This window comes from Bos indicus, chromosome 22 (assembly GCF_029378745.1).
Source record: "Bos indicus isolate NIAB-ARS_2022 breed Sahiwal x Tharparkar chromosome 22, NIAB-ARS_B.indTharparkar_mat_pri_1.0, whole genome shotgun sequence".
Classification (NCBI taxonomy): Eukaryota; Metazoa; Chordata; class Mammalia; order Artiodactyla; family Bovidae; genus Bos; species Bos indicus.
This window is the reverse complement of record NC_091781.1, coordinates 49,521,356-49,533,466: the sequence shown is the minus strand read 5'-3', so window position 1 is coordinate 49,533,466 and position 12,111 is coordinate 49,521,356. Positions and strand designations below refer to the sequence as shown.

Genomic DNA, 12,111 nt, shown 5'->3' with positions numbered 1-12,111 from the left:
CAGCTTCAACATCAGTCCTTTCAATGAATATTCAGGACTGGTTTCCTTTAGGATTGACTGGTTTGATCTCCTTGCAGTGCAAGGGACTCTCGAGAGTCTTCTCCAGCACCACAATTCAAAAGCATCAGTTCTTCGGCACTCAGCTTTCTTTATAGTCCAACTCTCACATCCACACATGACAACTGGAAAAACCATAGCTTTGACTAGACAGACCTTTGTCAGGAAAGTAATATCTCTGCTTTCTAATATGCTGTCTTGGTTGGTCATAGCTTTTCTTCCAAGGAGCAAGCATCTGTTAATTTCATGGCTTCAGTGATTTTGGAGCCCAAGGAAGTAAAGTCTGTCATTGTTTCCATTGTTTCTCCATCTATTTGCCATGAAGTGATGAGACCGGATGTCATGATCCTCGTTCTTTGAATGTTGAGTTTTAAGCCAGCTTTTTCTCTCTCCTCTTTCACTTTTTATCAAGAGGCTCTTTAGTTCCTCTTTGCTTTCTACCAGAAGGGTGGTGTCATCTGCATATCTGAGGTTATTGATATTTCTCCTAGCAATCTTGATTCTAGCTGTTATATCATGCTTAGGAATTACACACTAGAAGATGGGATTGTCCATTATTTTAGATGAGGTGGGCAAGGCTTTGAGAGTTCAAGTACCTTTGCCAAAGTAGCATGGCAAGGAAGAAGGGAAACTACAAATTGAGGCCAAGTTATGTAACTCTGAAGTTCACACTCTCAGCTTACATTTCTGCGCATTATACATTGAATTAATATATATATTATTAACATATATATGTGTATTTTCTTACTGCCAATTTTCATTTTTAACAAACTCTTTGTTCTGCATGAATCCAGAATTTTCTTGGAAATCCACTTACTAGTTCACTTTTTTTGTTATTTTTCTTAGTGTTATGACTACATTCCACTTGGTCTATGGAACAGTGTGTTTTTAAATAACACTTTATCTGAATTTTAAGGATTTTCAGGATATTGATTTTATATTATAGCCAAGGAAAAATATGTTGGTGTTAGTATAGACTTGGATTTGTATAATTTCAGGTAAGTCCAAAGGTTTAGAACTTTAAAATAGGAACAATGTAAGTTTCCCATAAAAGTCAATGATTAAGGTAGCTGAAGACCTAGTAGATGGAACATTCCAGAAATTTTCTTCCAGTTTATCCTGTACAGCAGTTCTGCATTAATCTTGCTAAAACAGCTCCCATCTCCCATGTCTCTATTTCCGTAGTGTCAAGTTTGAATCTCAGCCTTGCACTGAAAATTCACTGTATAAATTTGATGAATACGGACAGTGCTCTGGCATCATTCTAAGATGATTATTTTAAATCTGCTGGAATAAATCACACAAAATAAAAGGCCTTACAGCATAGATCAAATAATATGTATTGATTGATGCTCAATATTAATACACTAAGTCACCTTTGAACACAATGAGGATTTGTTAGCTATGTAGAGAAATGATACTTAATGCTAATTTTTAAAGATTAATTTTCCTTTGCTGTTTCCAACTGGATGATATTCTCTTTGGCTAACAAATCAGAATACAGATTTCATCTACCTCAGTGTATCAGTATATAAAATCTTTCGTCCCAGAAAATATTTCATTAACCCTCAAAATTGGCACAGACATTATAAAAATGTTTTCAAGTCATGCCTCTGCTTTGAACAGCCTTTCAGGATCTTCTCATTCATTTTCCCTGTGTTAAGATCTGGTATCTTAAGAATCATTTGGAGAGGCCCTATGAGAGCTGGCCTCAGTCAGTGCAGCCTTCTTTAAGTTCTTAGATGTGTGAAATTCTCATCCATCTCAGTGACTTCATGTATACTGTTCCCTCTGCAGGTGACACCACACCTCTCCTTCATAACAAACTCTTTGATCCTGACCTTTTTGCATTTTGGGGGCATTGCTGTTTCTTCAGAGAAAGCTTCACTGATCCTGTCTTTAAGTTGTGTCCCCCAGCTAAAATCTCTGATTGTGCAATTTGGTTTCTTTCTTAGATTCATCATGGTCGGTGTCTGTTGTGATTACTTGTCTAATTTGTTATGCAGAATAAGAGCTCTCTGAAGATACTGCTCTGTCTGTTTTTGCTCACTGATAAATCCTTGGCAATTAGCACGAGGATTGATGCCATAATGAATGTTGCTTACAAGGCAGTTGGAAAGAAACCCAGCATCTCTGTTACCAGGATTAGGATTCTTCTGCTCGACAGGTTTCTAGGAAAACATACTATCAGTATAAGGGAGAGCTTATAAAACTTCAAAACAGTGTCTGAGTCTCCCCCACCAAACCCATTTCCATCAGAGCATGAGTTAATTTGCATTACTGATACATGTAAAGGACACAAATAGTTTTTAAAAATTAAGCAAGTCTTGGGCAGTGTTGTAGTCTTCCCAGCCATTAAAAAGAATACATTTGAATCAGTTCTAATGAGGTAGATGAAACTGGAGCCTATTATACAGAGTGAAGTAAGCCAGAAAGAAAAACACCAATACAGTATACTAACGCATATATATGGAATTTAAAAAGATGGTAACAATAACCCTGTGTACGAGACAGCAGAAGAGACACTGACGTATAGAACAGTCTTTTGGACTCTGTGGGAGAGGGAGAGGGTGGGATGATTTGGGAGAATGGCATTGAAATACGTATAATATCATATATGGAACGAGTCGCTAGTCCAGGTTCGATGCACAATACTGGATGCTTGGGGCTGGTGCACTGGGATGACCCAGAGGGATGGTATGGGGAGGGAGGAGGGAGGAGGGTTCAGGATGGGGAACACATGTATACCTGTGGTGGATTCATTTCGATATTTGGCAAAACCAATACAATATTGTAAAGTTTAAAAATAAAATAAAATTAAAATAAAAAAATAAAAACTATCTTTAATGACAGTACTGCTAAAAGTAATATTGAGGATTTTTATAACCTAAATGTTTTTTTCATTAAGTCAGTTCACTTATATTATCATATTACTGCAACAGAGTCTGTATTCAGTTAGATGTACCTCTCTTTATATTTGCATGAATTTAAATTTGATTTACACATGTTGGAAAGGGCAGTAGACAGTATTCTGGTAGTTTATCAAAGATAATGTGGCTGTTTGTTGTGACTCTGGTTCTAGGCAGTATGAAACTGTGGTTCCACTTGAAGATTCTATTGTGACTGAGGTTACAGCAACTCTGCAAGAATGGGCCAGTCTGTGGAAACAGCTCTATGTGGTAAGTAGTTGGTAATTAGTTTGCTAAATCAACAAAGTTCCATTGTACCAAGATAAAAAATTATGGTACTTAGCCAATTGCAAATTTATAGACTTTTGAATATTTGCAGATTTTCAAATGTATGTTCCTAATATTAATTGGAATATAGTAGACTTGAGTTTTGTCCAACCTGAAGAGAATACAGTATTCATATGCCTGCAGTTTTCTCCATCCTATTCCAGCCAGTAGAATGAAGTTCCATCACATCAAGGATTTTAGCTGTCTTACTCAATTGCTGTATCCTCAGAACCTTTCATAAAACAGATTTTTATTAATTGAATGAACAAACTTCATAGTTACTAATACATTGTGAACCTAATAGTGGGTAAAGATCAAGAAGCTGTATTACCACTTTCTTACAGCTACTTAAGTGATATGTCATATATGATACTTTTTGCCAGGCCAATAATTACTAGATAAATAAAACCTCAGTTCGTATCCTCTGGAAACTTAGAGAGTAGAGGGTGATAGAACACAAAAATATAGACTAAAAATAAGTGACGGGGTTTGGGTTCTGAACAAGATGAAGTAAACACATTCTGTTTTACTCTTCCTACTAATCACAATAAAAATTCTGGACAAAACCCATAAAATGCCCTATCAGAACACTCTGAAAGTTAGGAAACAGAAGGTGGATGATTAGGGACATTGAAATTCACAGATTGAGTGAGTGCCCTGGTTGTCTTTTTTTCTTGCCTTCCATATATCCTGGACTGGGCTGTAGAGAAGACTACAACCTAGAAATGCTAATGAGTGTAGACAAAATAATAATACCAAGGAAAGCCTGTTCTCTCTAGCCAAAGGATGGCCCAGCAAGATAGAAACGTCCTATTCTGTCTGTTCTGTAGGAGAATATCACAATAAAATCTGTACCCCCTCCCATTCCAACAGGCATTACAGCAGGGGTATTGACAATCAGAGCTTTGTCTCACAAACACCCTTCCCCCACCTGCAGTAACAGGGAGATGTCCCCCTTCAGTGCAGCCTGTGGCTCAGACTCTGACTTCTGCTTTTTTCTGCTCGAGTAATGAGGCAGTGCCCTTCCTCAGCAGAGCCTGTTCAGTTCAGTTCAGTTCAGTTCAGTTGCCCAGTCGTGTCCGACTCTTTGTGACCCCATTAATCTCAACACGTCAGGCCTCCCTGTCCATCACCAACTCCCGGAGTTCACTCAGACTCACGTCCATCGAGTCAGTGATGCCATCCAGCCATCTCATCCTCTGTCGTCCCCTTTTCCTCCTGCCCCCAATCCCTCCCAGCATCAGAGTTTTTCCAGTGAGTCAGCTCTTTGCATGAGGTGGCCAAAGTACTGGAGTTTCAGCTTTAGTATCATTCCTTCCAAAGAACACCTGTAGGGAAGACTAATTTCCACCCCACCAGAAGTTTCAAGGTGGCAACTCTCTTCAGCAGAGCCTGTGGGTGAGACTCTGGCCTTTATAACTACACAACATTAACAAGGTGGTACCCTTACCCTGCAGAGTTCTGAGGCAAAACTCAACTTTCCCCCATGCTCTGGAGAAAGGAAGAAGCATTTCTCCACAGAGAAGCCTGTGGTGAGAGCTCTTGATTTCCACCCCCCCTGCAATAATAAGGTGCTACCCTCCCCAGCCAAGCTGTGGGTTGTACTTTAACTTTCACAACTCTCCACTCCCCTGCTTATTACCCTATTTTCTATGACTGCCCTGCTGAAATGAGGCAGTGCTTCTCCCCACTCAAGCCCATCCTAAGGATAATGGGAAGTGGAGTTCTGTCATCTAGATAACATGCAAATAGGGAAAACCAAGGAGTACTGGAGCGACTTTATAAACTAAATTGACATTTCAATCACAGTGCACAAAAGTCCACAAAAGGGGTTTCAAAGAATTGGACACGACTGAGCAACTGAACAACCCCCACCACCGCAAAAGTGAGCCTAGGATCACATTCTCAATGTGAACAGGTTGACTAAAAGAAAAGATTTAAGTAGAAATTAGAGTGTCATAATTCCTACTTAATTAAAATGTCCATCTTACAGCTCCAAATTACTTGTCATATGAAGAAATCAGGAAAAATGCAACTCTAGTAAGAAGGGACAATCAGCAGAAGCTAACTGTGAAATGACACAGATGTTGGAGCCATCAGCAAGGATTTAAAAGCATTTGAGAAAATTCAGCAGTTTCGTGATTAAAAACTCTTAGAAAACTAGGAATATAAGATATCTCACTCTGATAAAGGGCATTTATAAAAACATATAGCAAATGTCATACTTAGTGATAAAAGTCTGCTTTGAGGAATAAGGTAAGGATGTCTGCTCTCAACAAGTCAGTTCAACTTAGTACTAGAAGACTTAAGGCAAGAAAAAGAAAGAAGAGACATATGGGTTAGAGTGAAGAAATAAAGCTGTTCACATTTGCAAACAATATGATTGGCTACATAACAAATCCCAAGGAATCTACAAACACTAGAGAATACAAAAGATAGTTCTGAAAATAAATAAGTTTGCAGTTACAGGATATCAGGTCAAAATACAGAATCTCGCTCTCTCTTTCTGTCACATACACAGACATACACACAATCATATTGCCATATATTGGCAGTGAACAGTTGGAAACCAAATTTTAAAACACATACCATTTACAATTGCTCAAAAATGAAACATTTGGTATAAATACAACAGAACATACAATTTCCATGTACTAAAAACCACAAAAATGCTAATGAACAAAAGTGAAGAAGACTTAAGTAAAGGGCCAGGCATGACATGTTCATGGATTGGAAGACTCACATATTAAAAATGTCTGTTCAACACAGATTGATCTATGTATTTAATTCTTGAAAAGTCCTAGCAGGGTGTTTTCTAGAGAAGATGATTTAAAAATTTTTAAGGGAATACAAAATAAGAATAAAATTAGAGGAATCATGTTACCTGATTTTAAGGCTTACTTACAGTTACAGTAATCAAGGTGGAGTGGTCCTGGCCAAGGATAGACACAGATCATAGATAAAGGGAGCAGGACAGAGAGTTGAGATGTATCAGTAGGTTTAGTCAAGTAAGGGCCAACTGATTTTTGGCAAAGGTGCAAAAGTGAAAGAAACATGCTCTTGTCACAAATGGATAAGTGGAGTAGTTGGGCATACAGAGGCAGAACAAAAACAAAACCAAAACCTTGACTTAAATCTCCTTCCTTATACAACGGACTAACTCACATTGGATGATAGACCAAAATGTAAAATATAAAACCAAAAGTTTTAGGAAAACATATAGGAGAAAAACTTTATAACCTGCGTTTAAGTGAAGAGTTCTTAAGCATGACACTGAAAGAATAGTTCATAGAAGAAAAATTTGATAAACTGGATTTCATCAAAGTGAAAAATTTTTGCCCTTGAATGACCCTGTTAAAAGATGAAAAGATAAGCCATAGACTGGAAGAAAATATTTTCAAATCACATATCTGTCAGAAGACTTGTATGTAGGATATATAAAGGACTTTGTAAGCTGAACAGTAATTCTAACAATAATGTCTAACAATTCAGTTAGAGAAGGACAGAAAACTTCATCAAGGAGAAGTCTTGATGAAGTCATCTCCTTCATAAGGAGAGCTAATTAGAACATGACAAGATTTTCCATATAATTAGCCATTGTTGTTGTTGAGTCGATAAATTGTCTCCAACTCTCTGTGACCCCATGGACTGCAACATGCCAGGCTTTGCTGTCCTTCATTACCTTCGGGGGTTTTCTCACGTTCATGTCCATTGAATCAGTGATGCTATCCAACCATCTCATCCTCTCCCACCCCCTACTTCTTTTGCCTTCAATCTTTCCCAGCATCAGAGTCTTTTCCAGTGATTCAACTCCTCATATCAGATTGCCAAAGTATTGGAGTTTCAGCTTTAGTATCAGTCCTTCCAGTGAATATTCAGGACTGATTTCCTTTAGGATTGACTGATTTGATCTACTTGCTTGATCTAGATTCCATGGGAATCTCAAGAGCCTTTTCCAGCACTATAGTTCAAAAGCATCAATTCTTCAGTTCTCAGTCTTCTTTATGGTCCAACTCTCACATCCATACATGACCACTGGAAAAACCATAACTTTGACTAGATGGACCTTTGTTGGCAAAGTGATGGCTTGCCTTTTAATATGCTGTCTAGGTTTGTCATAGGTTTTCTTCCAAGGAGCAAGCATCTTTTAATTTCATGGCTGCAGTCACTGTTTGCCCAAGAAAATAAAATCTGTCACTGCTTTCCACTTTCCCCACTTCCGTTTGCCATGAAGTGATGGAACCAGATACTATGATCTTAGTTTTTTGAATGTTGAGTTTCAAGCCAGTTTTTTCACTCTCCTTTTTCACCCTTATCAAAAGGCTCTAGTTCCTCTTCACTTTCTGCCATTAGAGTGGTATCATCTGCATATCTGAGGTTATTGGTATTTCTCCTAGCAATCTTGATTCCAGCTTGTGATTCATCTAGCCCAGTGTTTTGCATGATGTACTCTGCATAGAAGTTAAATAACCAGAGTGACAGTATACAGCCTTGTTGTACTGCTTTTCCAATTCTGAACCAGTCTGTTGTTCCATGTTTGGTTCTAACTGTTACTTCTTGACCTGCATACAGTTTTCTCAGGAGCCAGATGAGGTGGTCTGGTATTTCCATCTGTTAAAGAATTTTCCACAGTTTGTTGTGATCCACATAGTCAAAGGCTTTCTCGTAGTCAGTGAAGCAGAATAGATGTTTTTCTGGAATTCTTTTGCTTTTTCTGTGATTCAGCAGATGTTGGCAATTTCATCTCTGGTTCCTCTATCTTTTCTAAACCCTGCTTGTACATCTTCAGGTTCTCAGTTCATGTACTGCTGAGGCCTAGCTTAAAGAATTTTGAGCATAACTTTGGTTGCATGTGAAATGAGCACAATTGTGTGGTAGTTTGAACGTTCTTTGGCATTGACCTTCTTTGGGATTGGAATGAAATTAGCCATTAGGGTAATGCAAATTAATGCTACAGTGAGATGCTACTACGTACCTGTTAGAATGGCTAACGTAAAAAAATGTCAAAAATACCAGAGATGTGGAGCAACTGGATCTCTCATACATTGCTGATGAAGATATAAAATGATACAACTGCTGGGGAAAAAAAAGTTGGTGTTTTCTTTTTTTTAAAATTGCAGTATAGTTCATTTACAATGTTGTATTAATTTCAAGTATACAGCAAAGTGAATCAGTTATACATATATCTACTCTCTTTTTAGATTCTTTTTCCATATAAGCCACTGTAGAGTCCTGAGTAGAGTTCCCTGTGCTATACAGTAGATTATTAGTTATCTATTTTATGTATAGTAGTGTGTGTCTGTCAATCCCAATCTCCCAATTTATTCTTCCCCCCTTACTCTCTGGTAACTGTAAGTTCTTTTTCTACATCTGTGACTCTACTTGTGTTTTGTAAATAAGTTCATTTGTACCCTTTTTTTTTTAAGATTGTGCATATAAGTGATATCATATGATACTTGTCTTCATGTGTCTGACTTACTTCACTCATTATGACAATCTCTAGGTCCATCCATGTTGCTGTAAATGGCATTATTTTGTTCTTTTTTATGACTGAGTATTGTATACATGTACTATGTATATCTATCTATTCCTCTGTTGATGGTCTTTTAGGTTGCTTCCATGTCCTGGCTATTGTAAATAGTGCTGCAATTAGTATTGAGATGCATGTATCTTTTTGCATTATCACTTTTTTCCAAGTATATGCCTAGGAGTGGGATTGCTGGGTCATATGGCAGTTCTGTTTTTAGTTTTTTGAGGGACCTCCATACTGTTCTCCATAGTGGCTATACCAATTTATGTTCCCACCAACAGTGGAAGAGGCTTCCCTTTTCTCCACACCCTCTCCAACATTTATTGTTTATGGGTATTTTTTGATAATGGCCATTCTGACCAGTGTGAGCTCGTTTCAGTTTTGATGTGTATCTCTCTAGTAATTAGTGATGTTGAGCGTCTTTTCATGTGCTTTTTGGCTATCTTTATTTCTTCTTTGGAGAAATGTCTATTTAGATCTTTTGTCAATTTTTTGGTTGAGTTGTTTGGGTTTTTTTGATATGGAGCTACATGAGCTGTTTGTATATTTTGGAGATTAATACCTTGTCAGTTATTTCATTTGCAAGTATTTTCTTCCATTCTGAGGGTTGTCTATTTGTTTTGTTTATGGTTTCCTTTGCTGTGCAAAGGCTTTTAGGTTTAATTAGATCTCGTTTGTTTATTTTGGTTTTTATTTTCCTTACTCTAGGAGGTGGATCCAGAAAGATCTTGCTGCAGTTTATGTCAAAGAGTGTTCTAGCTGTGTTTTCCTCTAGGAGTTTTATAGTGTCTAGCCTTTCATGTAAGTCTTTAATCCGTTTTGAGTTTATTTTTTTGTGTGGTGTTAGGGAGTGTTCTAATTTCAGTCTTTTATGTGTAGTTGTCTAATTTTCCCAACAACACTTACTTTGAGTGCTTACATTGTGCCTGTGCTTCATTTTTTTTACATACATTATCTCATTTTAATTTTCACTACAATTACTATTATTCTCCTCATGTTACTGAATGGAAGCTTTGATCCTTAGAAAGAATAAGGACTGTGCCCCAAGTCATATAAATAGTAAATGTCCAGCCAGACCCTAGTCTAAGTTCATTAGACTCCAGGGCTCTTAATAAGTACACTATCTTCTGAATTAAATTCTTTAAATACATCTCACATATAATTTATTTTGATTTTAGTAGTTCCTTATTGTGATTTTATTAGTTACTTATTACCATTTTCTGATATGGAAATTGGATTAATTGGAATGAATATTATCTGGAAATGATATCGCCTTGCAGAAATTATAAAATAATCATGCCTTAGAAAAATAGACCTTTATTTCTTTCTCAAGTAGGCATAGGCAGTCTGGATTTGGTGTGGCAGCTCTATGGTCATCAAGGCTTAGTCTGTCCTCCTGCTCTGTCTTCCTCATTACCGTGCTTCAGCTTTTTAGCCCAAAATGACTAGCTCTAGGCAGCATCTTTGTGCTCTAGATGAAGGAAGCAGAAAAAGAAAGAAAGAAGTATACTCTTTCCATTAAAGGACACCTCTTCGAAGTTGCTGAGAACATTTCCTCCTGTTGGTCAAAACTCATTCACAGAGTAATCTCTAGCTGAAATAGAGACTGCAAATTGGTCTTTTTAAGATGGCCATATATTAGCCAAAAATGAGGAATTCTATGACTATAGAAAAAGTAGAGAATGAATACTGAGAGACTACTAGCAGTCTTTGCCACAGTGACCATGAAAAATTATTCTTATGTAAAGTTCTATTGTATTTTTAATCATTTGCCAAATTTATTTGTGAAATAGTGGAATAATGCCTTCACCAGCACTTCAGTATATTATATATCTGGAGAAGTGAATTTTAAGTAAAACATGAAAAAGTAATGAAGTTGTTGTTAAAAATCATTAGAATCATCCAAACTTGCATTTAATATGTTTTGGTAACTTGATGTGCCTTTGTGAGAGTAAATATATTGTAACTAAAAGTTAACATCATACCAATATGACATCTTCTTTTACAGCAGCTCATCTTACTCAGACATATTGTGGGTAAATTAAGCTGCTATTTGAAGCAATATTGTAAAACAGTTAACTTTTGAAAAATCTTTTATGTGTACTTTATGGCTTGTATCGGAGAAGGCAATGGCACCCCACTCCAGTACTTTTGCCTGGAAAATCCGGTGGATGGAAGAGCCTGGTAGGCTGCAGTCCATGGGGTCGCTAGAGTCGGACACAACTGAGCGACTTCACTTTCACTTTTCACTTTCATGCATTGGAGAAGGAAATGGCAACCCATTCCAGTGTCCTTGCCTGGAGAATCCCAGGGACGTGGAAGCCTGGTGGGCTGCCGTCCGTGGGGTCGCACAGAGTCGGACACGACTGAAGCGACTTAGCAGCAGCAGCAGCAGCATGGCTTGTATGTTTGCATACAAATTTTCCAGAGTTACGGACAAACTTGAAAGTTGAGAAGCTGTATTGAAAAGAAGACTACTGTAAATAATGATTTTTATATTTTATACCCCAAATTTGAAATTGCCATTACAATTTTTAAATTCACTTTTTAATTAATGGAATATTGCCTTTCTTTGCCATTTTAACTAATGACAGTGTTTCTGGTTAATTCTTTTTAATTTATTGTTAATATGACAAGTGTCAAATGATTGTTTTTATTATGCAAGTTAGGAGGTCAGACATGTAGCCAGTCGAATTCAAAACAAATGAATACAAGTCTTTTCCAAATGACTTTCTACTAGAAGAGAATCAAAATCTGTTATATTATTAAAATTAGAAAGCCTAACAGTCTCCCTTTGTTTCTCTACTTAATTTCAGACGTTATAGTTCTTTACTTGATCTGACTTTACTAAGAGACAGTTAATTACCTGACTGTCCTCTGAGAAGTATACTTGAGAGCCAGAATGAATCTAGGTTAGCAATGTCTAAAGTTTAATTTATCTGATTTTAAAGACAAAAGGAAAATAATATAAATAAAATACAATAAACTATGAAAAACAAGTCTCAACATATGTGACTATAACGTTAATATCTTTCTGTATATAAAGTGTGTAAAAGTCAATAAGAAAATAAGTAAAAAGCACTGCAAATATTCAGTAAAGGATAAAACACCATTTATAAAGCATTACCTAAGGGAAATATTCAGTTTTACTAATAATCAAGGATATAGCAGTTAAATCAGTGAGATAAATTCTGCTTCAAATTAATAAGAAAGTGGAAATTATCCTTTGCCATTCAGTTTTTGCTAAAATGAATACGTCTATGCTTTGCTGGTATATATCAATTTTTT

At 36.8% G+C, this 12,111-nt stretch overlaps 1 protein-coding gene across 12 annotated transcripts in view; it reads left to right on the top strand.

The window, feature by feature from the left end:
* Window positions 1–12,111, top strand: part of DOCK3 (dedicator of cytokinesis 3) — a 304,126-nt gene that overhangs the window by 63,194 nt on the left and 228,821 nt on the right. For 11 of the 12 annotated variants that reach the window (XR_011563033.1, XM_070776617.1, XM_070776613.1 and 8 more), the window contains exon 5: window positions 3,140–3,236. Coding sequence is in view for 11 of the 12 variants with exons in the window: in XM_070776617.1 (XP_070632718.1) it covers window positions 3,140–3,236 (97 nt within the window). In the remaining variant the exon portion in view is untranslated. Of the gene's footprint in view, window positions 1–3,138; window positions 3,237–12,111 lie in introns of those variants that run through there. The other variant, XM_070776620.1, reaches the window with a different exon arrangement.